Genomic DNA, 22,803 nt, shown 5'->3' with positions numbered 1-22,803 from the left:
CTAATGAGTTCATTTTAATGTGAAGGCTAAGAGTAAGACTGAAGACCAGGAGGAACAAAATACTGCTTCTTCAAGGAACCAAAAGAAAAGAAAAAGGCTAGATAGTTACTAAGATATCTACAAAATTAATTTATATGGAAATATACAAAAAAATGCAGAATTTCTTTATTATGTAAGAATTTACTTCAGGAACAGAATTCAATTGATCTATATGACTCAGGACATAGGTTGTAGAGTATTATCTGAAGCTCATAAGAAATTAAGTAATTTGTCTTATAAGTATCAGAAGTAGTATTTGAACTCAAGATCTTTTTGATTCCAAATCCAGGTCTTTTTATCTACTAATTTTCTTAAAAATAAAGTAACATAATAAAAAATAATAAGAACCTACCCAGGTCCACAATAGAAAAACATAAGTAAGAAGAAACCATTTAACACTTTAAACTTATATCAAGATAAATCAGAAACATGATTTTTTTTTGTACTTATAACTTTTTAAATATCTAAACCATCTGCTCCCAAGTTTCCTTAAAACTAGAGCAAAAAGATAACTATAAATATGTATATACATATTGGATTTAATATATATATTTAACATATTTAACATGTATTGGACTACCTGCCATCTAAGGGAGGAAATGGGGGGAAAGGAGGGGAAAATTTGGAACAAAAGGTTTTTGCAAGGGTGAATGTTAAAAAATTACCTATTGCATGTTTTGTAAATAAAAAGCTCTTAAAAAAAAACAAAACTGATTTTAGAAAGGCCTGGAAAGATTTACACGAATTAATTCTGAGTGAAACAAGCAGAACCATTTAACATAATAACAGAAAGATTGTGGGAGGATCATCTTATGAAAGACTTGGTTCTTCTCAATGCTTTAGTGAACCAAGATAACCTCAATAATCTTTGCATAGAAAATCCCATTTACATCCAAAAAGAGAACTATGGTTATTAAATGTAAATCAATATAAGCTATGTTCTTTTCTTTTTTTTCCTCTCATTTTTCCTTTTTGTTTGGATTTTTCTCTCCCAACATGATTCATAAAGAAATGTATATTTTAAAAAAAGTTAATGTATATATATATAAAACCTAAAAAATAAAACAACTAAAAAGGGGGGGTAGGGAACTAGAGCAAAACAGGCATGTTCTTTAAATACAGCTTCCAGATCGCAGGGCAGGAAGGTTTGGAGAGTAATCAAAGATACAAGATAAGGAGAAATCCCTATATACTTACTAAATCTTAGTAAGATGAATTTATACAAGGTAACTCTTCCCCACATTCCACAAGGTGACCAATGAACAAAGATAGGCAGAGAAGGAAACAAAGTCGGGAACCTCTCTATCTTGGAGATGACCTAAAATCACTTATTTCCTCATACAACATTTAGCAATTTCCAAGGAGAAGCAGTAGCTAAGTTAAAAAAAAAACAAAACAAAACAAACAACCAAAAAAAACCTTTGTCATTCATTCAATCAGATGTGTCTAACTCTTTGTGATCCCATGGTCCATAAAAAATGTACTATATTATTTAGCCAGTTATTTATTATCTCCTCTTTTCTTTATTTGAATGTGAATTCCTAAATCCATAACATTTTAAATTACTCAAAATGGTTTGGAATTTTTAGTACTAAATAAATTACTGGGTCTGGATAACATTTGGAAAAGACTAAGATCACTAGAAAGAGAGAGCATCAGGCCTGGAATTAGGAAAACCAAGATTCAATCTGGCCTCAGGCACTTACTAGCTATATGACAGCGGTGCTCAAACTTTTTAAATAGGGGGCCAGTTCACTGTCCCTCAGACTGTTGGAGGGCCAGACTATAGTAAAAACAAAAGCTCACATTCTGTCTCCGTCCCTCAGCCCATTTGCCATAAGCCAGAAGAAGCATTGCATGTGGCCCACAGCCGTAGTTTGAGAACCCCTGCTATATGACCTTGGGCATATCAAAAATCACTTACCCCTATTTTCTTAGGCTTCCCCAGCTTGAAAATGAACTAGAAAAGGAAATGGCAAACCATTCCAGTATCTTTACCAAGAAAACTTCAAATACGATCATGATGAATTGAAAAGACTGAACAAGATGATTAAATGAACAGTTATTAACTGTGAAAATATAAGATTGCCTATCCACACCTTTCACTCACACCTGAAATTTCCCACCCCTGACCTTTAATCCCAACAAGCCTTAAGCCTCAAATGGATTCAATCTGAAATAACTTTGCATTAAAAAAAAAAAAATGCAAACAATTTTTTAAAAATCATGAGGCATTATTGAATTGAATCTATGTATATGGACAAGAACTCAATGGATACTATACCTTTCTAATTCCAAAGAAGTTTTTTAAAAAAACAAAAAAAGCTCATATCTTCAAAACATCACCATTTTAATATTTTGAAAAATACTTCATTTTAACAAGACTTTCATATTGTTGGAGCAGCATAGCATAGAGAGTAAGGGGAAGACTGAAATTAGGAAGACATAAATTCAAATTCTGTCACTGGCATAGACTGTATGCTCTAAGACAAGTTCCTGAACTTCTAGGTGCCCCAGAAAATTCAATAAGATAGGAAATTACAAAGGAGTTTCCAATCTACAACACCAGTGAAATCATAGGTCTAGCTAAAAGGAAAAAAAAAACAAAAACAAAACAAAACACTGCTTAAGTGTTACGCCTAAATCTCATGTCAAAAAAGACATTTCAATTAGCAGATGCCAAGAAGATGGTGTCTACTGAAAGCAAAGGAATTCTTATTCAGACAGAGATCAGTGTAGACACAATAAGTGTTAAGTTCTTAACATAGTGCATGTGTGTGCAAGTTACAAAAAGTAAAATGAAAACTGGCCCCCTATTTAAAAAGTTTGAGCACCACTGTCATATAGCTAGTAAGTGCCTGAGGCCAGAATGAATCTCGGTTTTCCTAATTCCAGGCCTGATGCTCTCTCTTTCTAGTGATACTTGACCTTAAGGAAGTTATATTTTATCCAGGGAGTATGAATATTCATTCCTAACAATGTCACAGAAACACCCTTGTTAAGACATTTAAGTGATCAGAGAAGAATAAGCAGTTTTCAAAGAAATACAAACTACTGCAATTATAGGAAAGATTGTTTAAAATTATTTTTAAAAAAGAAATGGCAAGTTGAATTAATGTTTCACCTTACATTACATTTACCAAAATGGCAAAGATGACAAAAAATAAAAATGGCAAATGTGGGAAAGACTTTAGGAAGAGAGGCATTTTATCTACTGCACTGTTATTATGTTAGAGATGTGGTTCCAATTATTATTTTCTACACTAAAAAAGTCACTAAACTGACTCAATGATACCGAGACTGGATACATATTCAAGGAAAAAACCTTACTAAGGGAAACTTCTTAAATATAACATAATATTTATAGCAGCATTTTTATGTGTGTGTGATGTAAAAAAAATTGTGGAAAAAGAGTGACTCCATCAAATATAGTAAGATAAATCAAAATGTGGCATATGAATTCAAGGGAATATTACTGCCCTGTAAGAAATGAAGAATATACAGAATGAAGATAAATTAGGGAAGAATTTTATTAACAAAATAAATAGAATATAACAATTTATACTTATACAACACACACACACACACACAAACATACACCCCTCTCTTTCTTCTCTAATCTTTAATTATTATCTCCCCCTCTCAAAGGTAAAATATCTTCAGAAGTAGGGGGACAGAAAAAAATTTCGGATAACTCTTCAGTTGTGAACCTGAGGGGAGGATGTTACTATCCCCTCTGCAGTAACTGGAACGGTGTTAAGGAAGAAAGACAATAAATTCTCTTTGAGCTATGCTGAGTGACAGCTACAATATAATATAACTAATCATTTTATATTTCTTTCAAAAAGTCTAATACAATCTGCTTCTTAAAATTCAAACTCCTCTTAACAGCTACACATATAACCTGTATATAATTACATAAATTACAGCAATATATGATCTCCTCTTGTAAATAAGCTTTTGCATTTTAAATTTTTCCATAAAAGTTAGCATATCATAAGAATTCATTACTAATAATGACTGGCAAAAAGGATAAAGGTTGAATAAACAAAGTTTTAAAGTTTAAAACTAGTTTTTATTCCACATTTTGCCCACTCAAAGCAAGAAATTAAAATTCAAGAAAACAGAAATAAAATTTGATTTATTAAAATACAAAGATTTTAATGAGCACATCCATACCATTCTATTAGTCATTAAACTTACCAGAGCTGGCATATATCTTTGTGCTATCTGATGAGAAAGTTGATGCAGCTGCCTTTCCATTTATTTTCATACTGCCAATCAGCTCTTTAGTCTAAAAGATAAATAGGAATCAACAAATTGTGCAGGACCACATTAAAACCTCCTCTCTATTTTCCAAGTTTACTTTTGCTCTTCTCTATTTTGAAGATTAGCCTCCCCTAAGAAGTCAGGTTTCTTCAGAGATCTGTGCTTCCTTATTTGAGACTCCAGGTTCATATATAGAACCTGGGAATGTTTAAGAGTTACAGTTTGGGATACAAGAGAAAAAAAAAAAAAAAAAAAAAAGAATTAGTAGTAAGTCACCTTCATTGAAAGTAGATGAAAATATCCTGAAGAACCATTTAAGAGTAAAAAAGATCCATTTGGAGATACTTCAAAATTTCTGACAAACTTTTCTTTTAAACCTTGAAAAAAAGAACAAATGAATTCAATAGGGATTAATCATTTCAATCAATCTCATTTATTGACACTTAAAGTCTTTCTAAGCTCATAGAACACAACTGAAAAAGGCCATCAAGCTGTATAAAGCTAGACTGCAACAGTGTCCAGAGAGGCTCTGTGAGCTACAAATAATGCCTCCTAGGGTTTTTAAAAGCACTAAAAGATTAGTCCCTGCACACTACCCAAACTTCCTCTGCTTACAGGGTCTGTCAGGAACAGTCCCTGTCCTCTCTCCAAGCCATTCAAATCTTTTATTATACTGCTTCTCTATTGGCACACACTGTGCCAACCACTACCCTGCTTGGGTAATAATTCACATTTGAAGTTAATAAAATACTTCCTGGAGCTTAAAGATTAACACCCATAGGACAGGTACCTAAGAGGGCTTGTAAATAAAGCAGATCTGGGGATGCTGAGCAAAACAGAAGTAAACAAATGCATCTAAGATTAAGTATATGGAAAAGGAAACAAACACAAAGGAAGAAACAATCCTTTCACAATCTTGCCATGCATGTAAAAACAAGAGAGCCAAAATGATATAGCTACTGTGTACCATTAAACTTTAGGGAAAACGCAGCCAACACAGCCGCTCCTTCAGGAGGCTGCACAGGTATCGCCTTAGATCCTGAGGCAGAAAAATGGTGCAGTAATGGAGAAGTGACAGTATTCATTCAATACACTCAAACCTCAGTAGTTTATGACAAAGAGATCTAAGGAAGAGGTCTGAGGAAAGCAACCCACGTCCAAGTGTCAAGCTTCTCCTCAAGCCCTAGAAAAGTCCTGCCCAATAAATAAAAAGGGCTTCTAAGTAATTATCAAACCTATTTTAATTGGACAAAATAAACTTGCCATGACCCATGCCTTAAGGGCCCTTGATGAAGGGGAGGTGGCTAAGGCCTATCAGCCAAAGGCCCCTTTCCTCCCTCCCCCACCCTAAATCATTTCAATAGGACTCTTTTTCAAAGACTTCAAAAGTTTTCCAAGTTACATAATTCGACATATTGAATAATCAAGATACCAACCTCATGACTTAGTGTAATTTCAGTATAAGATCATTAGAGAATGCTTAGTATGCTGTGGCTCCATAGCTAAACCCTCAACTGAGCAAGCTGTGATGGAAACTGCACTACTAAGAGTTCTTATAGTGAAGAGTCAAAAAGAAGTAAAAGAGAGGACTTCTGCCAAGAATATGCAGAGATTAGAGAAAGGCACATCCAAGATACGGACAAAACAGCGATGTGGCAGTATCAGGAGCAAAGACAAAACAAAAAAGCACAAAAGCCAGGCAAGAGTCCAAGAAACCAACTCTACAAGCAGATTTAAAGCTGAGCAAATGGTTTATTTGTTGGAATGAATATAGTATTAAAAAAAAAAGAATGTAGTAAATTTACTGACTTCTTTTTGAGCCTCAGGCTTTGGACTGATGCTTGTGCTAAACATACTTCATGTGCAGGAAGTTTCAGCCTGCTGTTGACATTTTTCACTTAAAAAAGTATGCTCATCTAACAAAAGATCCCTAGCAATTTATCTCTGATCCTGACTGGTTTCCATTAATTTTCAGTCAAATCCCTAGGGTATTTTAAGCACACCACCATATTTGTAAAAATAATTACTCAACAATACTAATCCCACAATTATTTTACCACTAATAGACAGCATTCCTAGTGGTATGTCAAACAGAAGGGGCAACAATAGACATCCTGGTTTCAGCCCTTAATTTACTGGGAAGTATTCTAATTGTTTCACAATATAATGATAGCTCTTGATTTTGACTATGTACTATTTATCATGTTAGGAAAAGGTTCATTTCTTCCTGTTTCCTCCAGTTTTTCCTTATAAAAATTAGTGTTGCATTTTGTCTAAAGTTTTTTTAAATAATTAATCTTAAGTTTTCCTAATATTAAACCAAGTCAGCATTCCTAATATAATCCTTTCATAGCACATAATCTTTGTGATGTTGTTTTAGTCTCTAAGCTAATATTTTATTTAAAACTTTTGCATCTATGTTCATTAGGGAGACTAGTCAATAGTTTCCTTTTTTCTGTTCTTATTCTCCTTTGTTTATGTATCAAAACCATATCTGTGTCACAGAAGATATTTGAAAGAATCACTTTACTATTTTTACAAACTACTTATGTAATACTGGAATTCTTCTTTGAATGTTGGAGAAAATTCACTCATAAATCCAGACAGTCCTGGAATTTTTTTCTTTGGAAACTCATTTATCATTCTGTGAAAATTGGTTATTTGAATTGTTTCTCATTCTATTCTGATAGGTACACGTTCAATTATTGCATTAGATTTTCAGTTTTAGACAGTAGAGGCAACTGGTGGAACAACAGATAAAATAATGGGATTAAGGTCAGAAAAATCAGAGTTCAACTTTTGACCTCAGATACTCACTAGTGACCCTGGACAAATCATTTAATGTGTTTACCTCAATTTCTTCATCTGCAAAAGAAGGCTAACGGCACCTACCATGCAGGACTATATTGAAGATCAAATGATATAACCCAAGTAAAAGCATTTCAGTGGATTAGGGGCCTGACACAAAATAAATGTGTCATAAATGCTCATTCCCTTTCCTCTGCCTTTCCTTTAATGACAGATAGTTTGGCAAAACAGTTTCTAATGTTGTGAATTCTTTTTTTCATTTTTCAAACTAGTAATCTGATGTTTCTGTTTTATTCAAGGGAAAAAGTACCCTGTTATTTAGTAATTCAATTGGTTTTTGTTTATAATTTTGTCAATTTCCTAAATTTTCAGGATTTTTATTTTGGTTTTAAAATTTGTTAGTTCTAGTATTTTTAGTTGCATTCCCACATTGCTAACATGCCCCTTCTCATTTTTGTTAATAAAAATGTTTAATAATATCTGTTCTCTGACCTACCAACTCTTTAAGGATACATTATTTAGTCTCCAGTTTATTTTTCTTACTTTATATAACATGACTTTTGATTTTAATAAGTTTTATTGCAACAACTCCAATCACTTACATAAGTTTTTATGTAACTTCATGTAAGTTACTCTATCCTCTGTTTAATCAGCTGCCTCTGCTGCCTAAAAATCTGCTTTTTTAACTTAACAATTAAATAAAGAGAAAGAAAATATAGTTTTTAAAAATGTTAGACCAGAAACAAAAACTATCAACTATTAAACTATGAATTAACTTCACACCCAAACTATTTGCAAAAATTAAAGCAACAAAACTTAGTACAGTTGTGAAGAAACTACTACTCATTTACAGATGTTGGAATGGCAATTTTTTTGGGGGGGTGAGGCAATTGGGGTTAAATGACTTGCTCAGGATCACACAGTTAGGAAGAGTTAAGTGTCTGACGTTGGATTGGAACTCAGGTCCTCCTGACCTCTGGGTTGGTGCCCTATCCACTGCACCACCTAACTGCCCAGTCACATAGCTGCTCCATGGAATGGCAAATTTATAGACTATTTCTAGAGAACAAATTGGCAGGACATTGAAAAATTTATAAATGATTTTGACTTAATAATTTCATTGTTGTCACAAAAATATTAAAAGTTTTAAAAAGATTTTTATGGCACCACAATATATAATTACAAAGAACTGAAAACAATCTAAATATTATCCAATAACCGATGATGAAATAAATATTAGTACATTAATATGATCTAATAGTCCAGATCTCTGATCTCATCCAAATATATAACTCTATGAGCAAACTCCTAGCACTAATACAGATTTATAAAATAATCTGAAGATGTTGCCCTGGGTCACACAGTTAGTATGTGTTAAGAGACATAACTTGATTTTAAATATTCCTGACTCTTGAGGTCTGCAGTGCCTCACCATCCACTATGCTGTAGCACCTCTTGTTAATAAGTCAAAAAAATCAAATGGATTCACCTACATGATGCAGCAAATTTGGATAATCACTACTTGAAACAACTAATAAAAATTGTTAATTACCTAGGAAGGAATTTTAGGAAGCCAGAGAAATAGTGATTATAAAAACCTTAACTAAATTTACACTAATCTCAAAAGAAGCAAATATGGCAACACTGTTCTCAGAAAACATTACCTCTTACTTGATGCACAGGAATTATATTTCCACCCATCATGTCATATACATAAAGTATCTTGCTGAGATTACTTGTAGCTAGCACTTCTTCTCCATTGGCACTAAAACGGGCCCTATAGACAGGAAATTGTTCTAAATAGATGCTCTGGATTTTAGGATTTGTTTCTCCATCAACCTGTAAAAAAAAGTCCAGAAAAATTCCTCCAGTTATTACAATGTCCTCACCCCCTCCTTCTAAACACAAACACATGTAGTTCCTATGTCATTACCACTGTTCGGTCTCCATAAAAGTAAATACATGCCTGAAATAGGGATACAGCATTATCCAAACCAGCAACCATAATAACTTGAGCACAAGGATGGAATTGCACTGATGAGATCTTAGCAGAAGAAGGACGTTCAGCATTTGCATTCAAGCAGCTCTTCATCTGTGAAGGAGGAAACAAAAGAAATATAACAGGCTTAATACCATTACATCAAGAAGAAATCTATAACTAATTAACCAAGACTACCTAATCTTCCCACTGTGTATCACCAGCATTGATCTGCTTTGCAGATAATAGGGATTTAATGTTTACTGGATTAAATCATATGGCAAAAAGTTTTTATATACTTTAAGGAACAAAATATCTTTTTGAGGGTAAATAATGGCATAAGCAAAGACCCAAAAGACTGAAAAATGAGCCTTGGAATCTAGTCCTAGCTTTACGACCAGGTAGTAGTCATGTGACCCAACACAAGTCATAACTCCTCTGGGCCTTGGTTCTGTCTTCTAAAAAGTTTGTCCACATGTGTTGGGTTTGGGAGGAAATGGGAAAAGAATAGATTAGACATGCTCCAACATTTTTGTATTTGTAAAGCTTGGTGTGTATCTTGGCTTTGATATAACCTCGTTCTCCTTTGTTCTACCATTCCTTTTTTATTGAGAGAAAAAGTAGTTGCTTAGTTAAGAGTCACAAAGAACCAAGAAAAAATATATAGGATTCCCAACTCCCATAGTTCTAGACTTGACAATATTTTCTAGCTAGATCCCTTTAAAAAGACCATAGCCTAATGTGACAAAAGAAAATCCACAAATATTTATGAAGATAAATAGGGAGAAAACCTGTCCAACCCCAAGGATGGAATAATACTGTATATCTCTACTCAAGAACCAGAATTAAACTAATGTAATAAGAACTTGCTCAGAATACTAAAAACTTATGGTAGCATAAGAAATTTGTACAGAAAACATAAAAATAAATTAAATCAGTATTTACTCTCTCACCTGCAAGATTCCACGTGGTAAAGAAGCTGATGAGGTTATAAAATTTCCTGTCCTTTTCAAGAGGTCATCTTCATCCTCATCACTTTCATCTAAAATAAGCAAACTCATCAACAACCATAGGGAAATATATACAAATCACTAATGAAAAGAGAAATGCAAACTAATTAACTGAGATACTAGTTCACACATGGCAAAGATGAGAAAAAGGGGGAAAAAAACAATTGTCAAAGGAGATATGATACAACACTCACAATGTTGCAGTTGGTGGAGATATGAATTTGGAGCAACAGTTAGGAGCTAGACATTAAAAAGTTATTAAACTATGATCCAGCAATTCCTGGTAAAAAGGAGAAGGACTTATGAACAAAAATACTTTTATCAGCATTTTTTGTGGTAGCAAAGACTTAGAAATAAAAGTGGATATCTATTAGGTATGGCTGAATAAATTAAGATAAATATAATGTAATATTACTGAAACAAAAAGCGACACAAGGATAAATTACATGAACTGATCCTACGAAAAATCAAGAAAACTATATAATTTTCTATAATATTGCAAAGGAAAACAACTTTGAAAGAGTTAAAGAACTCTGATCAATGTAGTTAGCAAAACTACAGAACACTGATGAATTGTACTGCCTTTTAGTGGAGATGATAGACAAGAGAAGAGTACAAAACTTGACAAGTTTTCAAACTCAGTCAGTATGTGATTTTTTGTTGTTGTAAGAAAGTAGAGATATTTAACTACAAATGAGGGTACACCCACTTGAAGATTCTTTATATTTAAAAATAGAAAACAAAACAAAAAGAAAAATAAGAAAAAAAGTGTAGTTGATTGTATGCTCAATACAAGCCAACAGTGCACTGTGCCTTTACAATTTTTTTTTTTTTAAAGACTAAAGTAGAATATTGAATTTCATAAATATGATGCCCAGGATCCAGAACAAAAGAAGCAACAATCACCTTCTGAATGTATCTTCTTCCTGTTAATTTCTGCCCAGGCAGGTGTTCCACCCATTGCGTGCTGAAATCTAAACAGAACAACAAGAGATAAACTTTGTTGGTAATTACTGTGATTTTTTTTTTTTTAAATAGTTACTAACATACATAACAGGAACTTACCAGGATATAACATGTGAACTACTCCATGATTTTACAACAAAAATGGATTATCTTATATAATATCATCAGCACAAATCATTTAATTTAGAGCTGGAAAGTGACCTTGGAAACTGGCTAGTCAAATCCTCTAATTTCATGTAAAGGAAAAAAGAATCATGAAGATGAAGCAATTTGCCAAAGATCACACTGCTATTCAACAGGAATGCCAAGATTTAAAGTGAAATTTTCTGATTTCAAGATTCATTACCATTTCTAAACATTTAGCTTCTTTTCTTGTCCTATTCTACCAAAATATAAAACCTCTGTGGCCTACTCATTCCTCATCATAATTAAAAAAAAAAAAAAAAAAAAATTCTCTGAAATATACCTCTTATTAATTCTTTACTATTTAATATAACACACTAATCTTTTTCTCTAATTGTTCAGGTCAAAACATCCAAGACTATAGGAATTAACAAATACTGCACATTATTATGTCAACTGTAAAGCTGAAAGGAATGTGAGGAACAGAGAAGTCTTTGGATACTGATGGACTACATATAAAACACTATGGAAAAAATCTACCACTTGGAAAATTAATCCAACTTCTATTTCCAAATTTAAACATTGTAAGACAATTTGGGGTTTTGTCTAATAATTTGATAACTGTATTTCCATATAAGTACTTTTCTTTGCAGACCTATGTATATTATTTTATATATTTAAAAATATTCTTCTAAGAAATCCACAGACTTTACCAAATTGTCCAAGAGACTTGAGACACAAAAAAGGGTGAAGAGCTTCTATCTTAAAGTATTCTAATTAACTATAATGAAGAATTTCATAGATCTTTCATAAAAACCTAAGCTCAACCTATCTTTTCCTGTTTTGGAAATGGTAATCAAAGAATGGAATGCTAATTCCAAAAATTGTCATTCCTCACAATGACAATAAATGGAATTTAATTTGACTAATCATTCTTCAATAAAATATTCAACTTGAGCCACTTTCTAAACTATAGAACAAGTGGAGAACATTTTCTTTATGATCCTAGAGAAGGAAATTTCACTGTTTCATAGAGGATAAGTACCAAAAAATCGTACTTTATTCCTACATTTGTGAAAATGTAAACAGCAATCATCTAAAAAGTCAATTATTTATGCTACTGCTTCCTCAAAATTTTTTCTCTCTGTATGCCTGTTTCTCTGCATATCTGATTCTCAATTAGTTCTTTATTCCTTCGGTTCATTCTGCATTCTACCCTGCCATCTCTCTTAATTCATTCAAAATCATTAGAGAGTTTAACATGTATTAACGTGTACTTTTAGACCCTGCAGATGGTCAAAATACAGGACATTGCCTTCTCATTGTCATTTACCAGTTTTTAAATGTTAAAAATAAGTTATATGTGTTTACAATATTTCTTTCTAAATAAAAAGGGCATTTTATGCCCTTTAATTATTTTGGGGGATCAATGGCCAAGAGAAAAAAAATCTTTCCCACCAATGAGTCATTTTGTGACTCATAATACAGAGCCCTCTGAGAGTAACAATTCAGTTACCCAGATTTGCAAAACATTTTCCTTCCAACATTAGGGTAAATGTTATAAGTATTAATGTTTCCATTTACCAAGTCAGAAAAAATGAGTGAAGTTCAGTGATATTAACTGACTTGTCCAAAGTCAGTTTGTCAGCTGGCATTCAAACTCAAGTTGTACAACTTTGAACACATTTTGTATTACCACCGATGGTCTACAGAACATACAATTTCTAACAGGAAAATACACCATTCAAATAAGTCTACTGCAGCCACTGACATTTATTATCAAAAGATTAACAATTTCAAAACATATTGCTGGCTATAAGTAAAACACCAAAAAATACTTACTCTTCTTTAAGTCTCCTTTGGAGTTTGTCTTTGGAGAGTTTCTTTTCCCCTGCATTTTTTATCATATTTTTTCGAAACCGATGAGTCATGTCAATTCTATAGAAACAGAATAGCATTATGTGAAAATATCCTCCACATATTTGTGGTCTTTGATTTTTGAAACATAATACTGTTTAAAGTCCCAGATTCCATATATGTGCTCTCACTGATTAAATGACAAAAAGATTTTTCTGAAATATCTAATAAGCATACTTAAAATTACATTGTTTGTAAAAGATATCTATTTTACCCCACAGAAAATTAGCATTTCAAAAACCAATTTATTCATTTAATGCACAAAGGAATTTCAGTTTCCAGAAATGAGTAAGTTTCAACTTACTCTTCTTCATCTTCATCTTCAGTATCTACCCAAGCTGGCTTCTTTTTGGAAGGAATATTACTTCTTGCTTCACTCTCCACTTCTGAGTCACTAGAATCTTCATGGATATCATCCTAAAGTATAACAAGAGTAAATTCAACCAATATTGATTATGAATCAGTTTCTGTGAAAGGTAATATATCATGGTTGATAAAAAGCCAGCCTTGAGGGTTAGGAAAGAAGCTCATACAGGGGAGGGAGATCTCACTATGCAGCCAGAGGACTTGGGTTCAAATCTTGCTTGTGATACTCTAACCTTGTGACTTTAGGCAAATTGTTTATTGTCTTTAGACCCCATTTTCCTCATCAGTAAATTTATGATCCAATGATTCTACAGGGTTTATGAACTGATATATATGCCTTTTATATGATGATGAACATGTTTAACTTCTCAGTGGCACAAGAAATACTCTAAGATTAAGATACAAAAGAATGCACAGGTCTCACCAAGTTGCCCCCTACTTGATAAACTTAAATAGATCCTTTTTACCTCCAGGAACAATTCCAGGAATAAAATCCTCTAGCTGCCACATAAAGTCCTAGGCTCTTCTAATATCTTTAGTCTTAATTACTCTCCCTGGACTCCCTGTCTTCCTACTGCTTCTCATACATGACCCTCCACGTCTAGACTCTGCCCTTTCAATAGCTATTCACCAACTTAACTCTACTTGGACTCAAGTACTCAAGACTTAACTCAAATCCCATTTTCTATGAGACCTTTCACAATCTCCCTCTAAGTGTTTCTTCCCTTTGACAATTACCTTCTATTTACTATACATACATCATATATATGTATAGTACATATATGTACACATATATAATATACACATGCACACATATATATGTTTACATTAAAATTTTGAGTTTAAGGGTCAAAGGATTATGCTTTTCTCTTGTGTCCCCAGCACTTAACACAGTGCCTAGATTTTAATAAGCACTTAATAAGTGGGTACTTCACAACCTAATAAAGGAAAGTATAAGAAACTTACAGTCTAATAAAGAGAATGGGAACTAGATAGGGAATGGATCTGTCATTTCGCCAGTACTCTATAGGTAATCCTCTAGGAAGGAAACTTTTACCAATACAAGCTGGGGCATTCTTAGAAATTAAAAAAACTAAACTAAACATGTTAAGTGACTACCCAGGAACTTGAACTTCTTTCTGGGGTCAAAACCAGCTCTCTATTTCCAAAACCATTATGCCCCTCTAAAGGAAGAAAGCTTTATATACAATAACTAAAAAACAAGGTGGGGATAAAATAAATGCGAGAAAGATGTCCAACAGCCAAATTTCTCCAAAACTGTAAATACAATCAAGTTTTCCTCTCTACACAACAGGTGGTAGAATGCTTTGAGTGAAACCCCTTCTGATGAGATAAAGGATGGAATGTCAGCAACAAGAAGTTCTATAAGAAACAGCAGAAAATGAAAAGGCTCAAGAAGACCAGTAAAGGATCCTGGATAGGAAAAGAAAAATGGGACTGTCAAGGAGAGAAGGACAACAAGCAGAAAGAAAAGGATCACATAAGACAACATCAAAAAGTGAGTAAAAACTAAAGAAAATAAGAGACATGGGGAAAAAGTTGCCAAGAAAATCAAAGTGAAGGAAAATGACAGGGTTGAAGAATACAAAACATTTACATACTATAATTCATTCAATAAATGTTTGAGTGCCATACATTGTGCTAGAATCTAATGTTGAAGAATAAAACATTACCAGGTAATTTCTACTCTACATCCATAGCAATACCACTGCTCTAGTCCTCTTAACTATTCAGGATATTTCACATTAAAGTTCACATCATTCTCAACTTTTTAATGCTCAATTCTTCCCTCAGGAGAAACCTTTCATACAAGTAAACAACCCTAACTCCATAGCAGCAATAGTTCACAGCAATACTTCAGCTCCTTCCTTTCTCAACTACTCCACTTCAACCATTCTCTTAAGGTCAGAAGCTAATCAATTTTGCTTCTTTCCACTACATCTCCTATGTAAAACTACATCAACTCTCAACATTTCTTCCTTAGAAACAAACATCTCATACTGGGCTATTCTCTATTCCTACTACCACCAGGCTAGACTACCTCATTCCAGGTTTATTGACAGCCTCTTAGAAGAGTTTCCCAGTCATCCTGCTACCAGGATGCACAGATCTCCAATAAGATTCTGTGATTCATGTGATTCTTCAGACCAGAGCCAATTTAATCACACAATTTTCCCATTTAAGAGCTTCAAATAAATTTCCAAAACTCCTCTCCCAGAAATTCCATCATCTGGCCCCATTTTACCTATCTAATTATCTAATCCTCCTATAGGCCATCATCAGGCCCCATTTTACCTATCTATCTAATCCTCCTATATGCCATCATCAGCCTCTGGCTGCAGCTTTGGCTAGACCTACCATGTGCCATAATCTTTCCTTCAACCTGCTGTTCCTGTCATCTCCATGGCTTATGCTTGCTTCCACAAGATAATCTGAACTCCCTTCTCCAAAAAAACTTTCTAGATCAATAGACACCAAATATTTTATCAAACACACCTAACAATAAAATTTTGCAATGCATTCCTACTATGTGTATTAACTGATTTATAATTTATACACATGTACTGCTGTACTAATAATTATGTACCTTACAAAACTTAGACTGAGCATTTAAAGATGAAATAACATTTGATCCTCATGTTAACAAGAAGCCACTAGAGCAGGGGTTCTCAAACTATGGCCCTTAGGCCATATGCAACCAGCTGAAGATGTTTATGTGGCCCGCCAATTTATGGCAAATGGACTGAGGGGTGGAGACCAAGTGTGAGGTTTTGTTTTTACTATAGTCCAGCCCTCCAACATGAGGGACAGTGTACTGGCCCCCTATTTAAAAAGTTTGAGGACCACTGACCTAGAGTTTATTGAGTAGGGAAATATGTTCACACCCACACTTCAGAATCTGTATAGAAAATAGATTGGAAAGGAGGAAAAAATTTTAGAGACTAATTAGGAGATTACTGCAACTGTCTAAGAGAGAAGTGATAAGGCTCTGAACAAGGACTGTAGTTGTTTTGACTACAGCAGATCCAATAGATTCAAGAGATACGGAGGTAGCAATAGCAAGATTTAACAACTGACGAGCTATATTGAATAAGGGAACATGAGAAGTTGAGAAGATGTGTGACAAAAAAAAAAAAAAAAAAAAAAAAGAGTTGAGAAAAATCAAAAGAAACATGGATTTGCTGGAAAAGGTAATGGATTTTTTCAGACACTGAGTGTGAGACATTCACAGGACTTCCAGTTCAAAATGTCTAAAAAGCAGTTACTGACAGACCTAGTCTTCAGCAAAGAAATTATTGCTGGATAATACTTAATCTGCATAAAAATTATAATTGATCCCATGAAACAGACTATATGAAAGGAAGAGGATTCAGAACAGAACTTTACAGAATACTCATATTAGAAGGCAAGAAATGAATGCTGACAACAATCCAACAAAAGTAACTGAAGTGACCAGAAAATTGGGGGGAGAATCAAGAGAACAGTATCATGACAATACAAAAATGACCAAGTATTCAGGAAAAAAAGGTGTTCAATAATATCAAATCTACTAAACAGTCAAGAAAGATGATGATTGAGAAAAGAAAATCTAAGATCTCAATGAAGAGAACAGTTTCAAGTTCAAGGTTAAGGAAGATACTGAGAATCTAGGAGTAAATTTAGAAGAATAATTTTGAGGGGGAAAAAATAGCAAATGATCCATGCCTTTCCAGCCTATGTTACTCTCTCTCCCAGCAAAAATTGAAAAGGGAGAAATCTGGCTGCATAACAATCGATGGGTCCTAGTTTAGATTAAATTATTCCCAATGAAGGAAAGAGGCAGACAAGGGGGAGTGGTAAAGGAAGCATAGAAGTAGGGAAGTCTTATGTTGGAGTCAAGCCATTACTGGCTAGTGGAGGGAAGACAGGATTCAACTCATTGGGATCAAGTCTAGTGCTCCTTGGAATTAACTCTAGCCCTGCACTTTGAAAATCACTCTTCCAGACTACAAAAGTACACAGACCTCTTTTTCCAAATTCCTACTGCATGTTGATCTCTCAGTTTAGCAAAAAAAAAAAAAAAAAAAATCACAAAATATTTAGAGATCAAAGAGCTCTTATACATCATCTTGTTTTTGTTTTTGTTTTTTTTTTTTTTTGAGGCTGGGGTTAAGTGACTTGCCCAGGGTCACACAGCTAGGAAGTGTTAAGTGTCTGAGATCAGATTTGAACTCGGGTCTCCTGAATTCAAGGCTGGTGCTCTATCCACTGCGCCACCTAGCTGCCCCTCTTATACATCATCTTAAATCTAATCCTCCTATTGAGCAGAAAAGAAAATTTGACTTGCCTAGATGTCAAGTGGCAGAATTTCCCTGAACAAGCATCTTTAAAGCAAATTTATGTGCTATTTGTTGAGGATACAAAAACAAAAAGGAAATAAAGAGCTTACATTCTACTTCAGGAAAAGAACAGTTATCTAAGTACATGCAAAAAAGACTTTCTAGCTGGGGTTTGGCCTAGGTTTCTGAGTGCCAATGTAGCGTTCTCTCCACTGCATCCTACTGCTTTCTAGAGGACAATTACCAATCCACAAATATTTATTAAACACTTATTCCTCAAGGAATTTAAATTTGATTAGTTTGGGAAAGATGAAACAAATGACTTGCCTAGGAATGGGGAGGAGGGGCATAAGATTCTAAATCTAACCAATTTAGCAGCTGAGTGAAGAATGAATTGTAGTAGAGACTGAAGGAAGAGAGACCAACCAGCAAGCTACTGAAATGAGAAGATGAAAGCTTGTGAAAATTGAGGGGATTGTCAAGGAGGAAACATATACAAGATATGCTGTAAAAGTGGAAGTGACTAGACTTGGCACTAGTTTAGAAACATAGGGTAAGATGCAGTTGAGGATAACACCAAGTTAGCAAAACTGAATGACCAGGAAACCAGTGGTACCTCTGACAGTAAGCAGGAAATCAGAAAGGGAAGAAAGGTATTAAGTTCTCTTTCAAGTATGAAGTAAATGTCTACAGGATTTCCACTTGAAGATAAACCAAAGAAGTCAATGATGTGAGACTAGAGATCAAGAGAGGGATAACGAGATCTGAGAATATTACTGAGAATATTACAAGATCACCAAGTGAAATAATATGTAACAGCATTTGTCAAACTATGTGCTTGCACACTGTCAGGAAGAGAAGCGAGTGACAGAAACAGAAAAAATCTAGAGATAAATCAATACCTAGAAGAGAAGGATCAACTGGGTCAAAGTCTTCAGGAGATCAAGATTAAGAAAAAGAGGTTATACTAAGCAATTCAGAAATCATTGAAAAGAGAGCAATTTTAGTAAATAATTAGGTCCAGACCCAGACTTGGGGGAGGAAAGAACACAAAGGGGAAGCACCTATTACAGGCTAATTATAAACCACTTTCTCGAGTTTAAATAAGATAAGAAAAAAATACATATAGGTGGCATATAGAGATGGACCTAGTAAATGAGGGTTTTAAGGAATATGGAAACATAGTCTAGTTCCAACTAACAGGGCATTATGAAAAATGATCGCGGTTGCAGGAAAGGTGATACCTAGTCACGAGCTATGTCTGAAGGGAAAAAATGAGAAAGGAGAAGATAATGGGAGCGTGCATCTGAGTGACATGAAACACACAGAGGGGCTCAGAGAACGTTTTCTGCAAGGAGAGATGAAAAGATCTGGAAAGTCCATTAAGTACTTGTATAGCGGCTGACTTGCTTCAGAAGCTCCCAGGGGAGTTTTGTAACAAATTTGTAACAAATGCAACAAGTGGAGCAGGGTACAAGGTTTTCTCCAGCTTTCTTTCGCAGCACGTGTGTGGAAATGGAAGGCAGATAGGGGGAGGGCCCCGTGGCTGGGAATGGTTAGGGCCAGACTGCAAAAGGATAAATAGCACAGCGCGAAGTCGTTTCTTATGTAGAGATGGGGACCGAAGAGAATGGGGGCAACGCAGCCACCCCCCCCCACGCGGAGGACCAGAGCCCTGCCTCCCGCGATGTGGCTCCCTCACCCCGAGGCTCCGCAGCCGCCCCAGCAGCAAGTCCTCCTCGTCTACGGCGTCGTCGCCGAACACCAGCTCCTCCAAGCAGCGTTCCACCGCCGGCTTGTCGGTGCCCAGGGCCAGCTGGTGCAGGTACTGGAGCCGCCTCTGCTCGTCCGCCGAAGAGCTGGGGCCAGGTCCGCCGTCGGGCCGGGGAGACATCTTTTTCCGACCCAAACGTGCAGTTTTGGCGACCTCCCGATTCCGACCCCGGCCTCGGCCCAGGCCCCTGCCCCGACCACGGCGCACGCTCCCGCCCCGGTTCCAGCCCTGGCCGCGCTTGGACACCACGCTCCTGTCCGGCGGCATGGTGCAGCACCGAGCTCTCAGAGATCAGGAGAACTCCAGTACGCAATCTCAGAAGAGACTCTACTTCCGCTGCAGCGGAGGCTGATGGGATGTGCTTGGTCCCTTCTCACGTGACACAACACTTTCACTACGTAACCTCCCACTCCCCTCGCGAGCCCCTCCCCACGTGACACTCCTTTAGTAAAAACTCATCTCAGCGGATGTAGGGGGAACTCTGTTGAAATGGTTCTGATTGAAATACTCTGCAAGCTCAAACTCCAAAAAAAAGAGATTGAAGGAAAAGAAATGGGTAAATGTTTCTTAATGTCCGCATGCGCAAGGCTCGGGTCGGTTTGGTTGCTCTGCTTAACTGCAGTTTAACGACTCCAACCCCCTCCAGGATGGTAGCGCCGAGAGAGTACGGCGCCTGTCGAGGGTCTAGTGCACGAAGGGAGGAAGGGCAAGGGAGAAGTGGGCCAATCGGGCCACGGGTCACGGCGCAGGCGCGCTGGGTTGGGAGGGCTATGCTAATGTTGTTGATATCTTGGGGCCATCCGAATTAAAAGTGGGGTAAAACCTGGGGTTACCGAAGCCGCGGCTGCGAGACTGGGCTGAGGCGGGATCCCTCCTGCAGCTGTTGTCCCGAGGAGAGACGCCGGCCCCCACCGCGGGGAGGGGGCTCGGCGGGCCTGGGGAGCACAGCCCGCCTCTGCCCATGAGGCCCTGATGGAAAACACAAAGGATCTGGTGAGAGAGGAACGCGGCGGCGCTTTGTGTGGAAGCTGACGGGCTTGGGTGGGCAGCGGGCCCCGCCGACACTTCGGTTCCCCCGAGGGCCGTTAACGGCTCCCGAGCCGCTCACTTTCTCAGCAAGAAGCATCCCTGAGAAAAGTTTGTGTCCGCGGGTGTGCCAGGGACCGGGGGCGGCCGCGGTTGAGACCAGCCTCTGTGTCCAGCCGCAATCTGGGAGCCATCTCCCCCTCTCCTACCATCCGGGGCTGCGGGATGGGCCGCACGTGGTGTTGGAAACATATCAAGGGGGCGGGGTGCGGCGTGGGAATCGGGGCATCTCCCACCTCCTCGTTTGCTAAGATCCCCGGGAAAGCTGGGGAATGGGGGTGTGGGCTAGTCCAGGCTTCCTCTTGGGGCTTGTCAAGCTTTGGGTGTTCACCAGTGTCCTCGTCCCGCCCCCCACTGACCTAAATAACACTGAGTTGGCTAGAAAGAACGCGAGGGTATGGGGGAAGAAAGGTGTGGGAAAGTCATGTAAGAACCTACTATGTGCCAGATCTTAGGCTAAGCGCTGGAAAGTTAAAAACTGTAAAAACAACTCCAGCTTTCGGAAACAGCATGAGAACGGTTGTGTGCAACATGATAAATGCAGGATCAACTGAAAATAATCTCGGAAGGCCCAGAATTAAGGGGAAGAAAGACACGAAAAACGAGCAGAGGTTGTTAACGGAAACTTGCTGGGTCCCCGGGGTTTTGAGTGGGAAACATACAAGCCTCTGGATGGTGTCTCTCGGGTCTTTCTTCCTCCCCATCTTTCACCCACAAAACAAACTTATTGACTACGTCATTTTTCTTAGTCTCTTTGTGCTCTAAGGACTCCATCCTATTCACAGGTAGGGGACTGACTGGACAAAAAAAACTGCCCTCCATAGAAGCCAACCCTTCTTAGAAGAAACTAACTAATCTGCTTTCTAATGTGACTCTGCCCAGGTTCTTCAGAGTAAGAGTAAGAATACAAACTTTTAAAACCCTTTTTCCCCCTTCCCCCAAATACTTTATCCCAACATTTTAATGTTTGCAGAATGACTTCTAATGGTTTCACAGCAAGTTAGAATGTTTGCAGAATGATTGTTCTTCACATTAAGTTTGGGTATTTACAGAACTGCTTTGAATGACATTCCAGTAAGCCAGATAAGGTATTTTATTTATAAATTGAGGTCCAAAAGAACCCTAATTTGTTATTTTTCATATAAGAATTTTTCTTGATCAACATTGCTGTTTCTAAAGTAAATCATTTCCCCCAAAGTAAGGGTGGTTGGTACCTGCTATGTAGAATGCTTCAGCAATTTTTCTCTTCCCACTTTGAAAGTGTAGAAGAAATTTGAACACATGCATATATGTGTAATATCTGCAAAGTGGTGTAAAAGCTAAAGGGAGAATTGTGTTTAGCTCGTGCTTCCTGGCTCTATTAGGCTAATTTACACGTTTCCCTCACCACCACCTGTTTCAATAACCTTGTTGTCTCAGAGGGGTACATGCCACTTTGAAATTTTCCTATGCTTAGACTGCAACTTTTTTTAGTGCTTTACTTAAACACTGGAATTTGTTTTTATCTCTCTCTTTTGTATTACCACCTCCTTTAAATAAGAAATATTTGTATTTATATATAGAAGCCCAGATTCAGAGGCTTCTGGTACTTTAATAAATAACTTCTTTTAATAAGATACGTATATGTAAATATTTTATTGGGGGACTTTTTTAATAGAAATTTCTAGTTTGGAATTTTCTGTCCCTTAAAACACCTCTAAAGTTTTAGCTAATGTTGAGCGTGAGGGTGTTTTCCTGATTGCTTTTAAGATGAACTGTGAGAACTTAATTGACTTACTAGACAAGAAAAACTGGTTTAATACACATTGCAGAAAGTCCTGCTTTACTTGTTTTTTTCCTTCACATTTGGGTTACATATTGACCCTAGTTTTGGTAAGTATTCAGTTGTTTCTTACCTTCAATTTCATCTAGAAATTTTACAAGTTGTGGTCTTCATTTCTAATGATTTTTAAATTATTTATTATGTATTATGTTGGTTTAAAAGCAGATACCATCCACAAAGAGTGGTTCAATGAATAAATGAGAGTATTACGCCCTAGAGACACAAATAGAAAAAAAGCAAAACTGTTTCTGCTCTCAAGAAGCTCACATTCTAATAGAGAAGAAACACTTTCTATGCACATAAAA

The 22,803-nt window shown here is 36.3% G+C and overlaps 2 protein-coding genes across 20 annotated transcripts in view; one reads left to right on the top strand and one right to left on the bottom strand.

Annotated features, from left to right (window-relative positions):
- Nucleotides 1-20,297, bottom strand: part of UTP18 (UTP18 small subunit processome component) — a 33,627-nt gene extending 13,330 nt beyond the window's left edge. Inside the window, exons 1-9 of the mRNA XM_074261814.1 lie at nt 19,519-20,297; nt 13,415-13,527; nt 13,036-13,131; nt 11,011-11,078; nt 10,048-10,136; nt 9,083-9,208; nt 8,781-8,955; nt 4,585-4,685; nt 4,243-4,333 (exon numbers count right to left, since the gene is read on the bottom strand). Of these exons, the coding sequence (XP_074117915.1) occupies nt 4,243-4,333; nt 4,585-4,685; nt 8,781-8,955; nt 9,083-9,208; nt 10,048-10,136; nt 11,011-11,078; nt 13,036-13,131; nt 13,415-13,527; nt 19,519-19,857 (1,198 nt within the window). The 5' untranslated portion in view covers nt 19,858-20,297. The remainder of the gene's footprint in view (nt 1-4,242; nt 4,334-4,584; nt 4,686-8,780; nt 8,956-9,082; nt 9,209-10,047; nt 10,137-11,010; nt 11,079-13,035; nt 13,132-13,414; nt 13,528-19,518) is intronic.
- The window catches only part of MBTD1 (mbt domain containing 1), a 75,183-nt gene continuing 67,221 nt past the window's right edge, over nt 14,842-22,803 (top strand). For 7 of the 19 annotated variants that reach the window (XM_074261808.1, XM_074261807.1, XM_074261805.1 and 4 more), the window contains exons 1-2: nt 20,446-20,583; nt 21,462-21,574. Coding sequence is in view for 7 of the 19 variants with exons in the window: in XM_074261798.1 (XP_074117899.1) it covers nt 20,563-20,583 (21 nt within the window). In the remaining 12 variants the exon portion in view is untranslated. Of the gene's footprint in view, nt 14,996-20,445; nt 20,584-21,461; nt 21,575-22,803 lie in introns of those variants that run through there. The other 12 variants (XM_074261798.1, XM_074261811.1, XM_074261795.1 and 9 more) reach the window with 4 other exon arrangements.

The sequence above is a fragment of the Sminthopsis crassicaudata genome, chromosome 4, assembly GCF_048593235.1.
Source record: "Sminthopsis crassicaudata isolate SCR6 chromosome 4, ASM4859323v1, whole genome shotgun sequence".
Classification (NCBI taxonomy): domain Eukaryota; kingdom Metazoa; phylum Chordata; class Mammalia; order Dasyuromorphia; family Dasyuridae; genus Sminthopsis; species Sminthopsis crassicaudata.
This window is presented reverse-complemented; position numbering and strand designations above follow the sequence as displayed.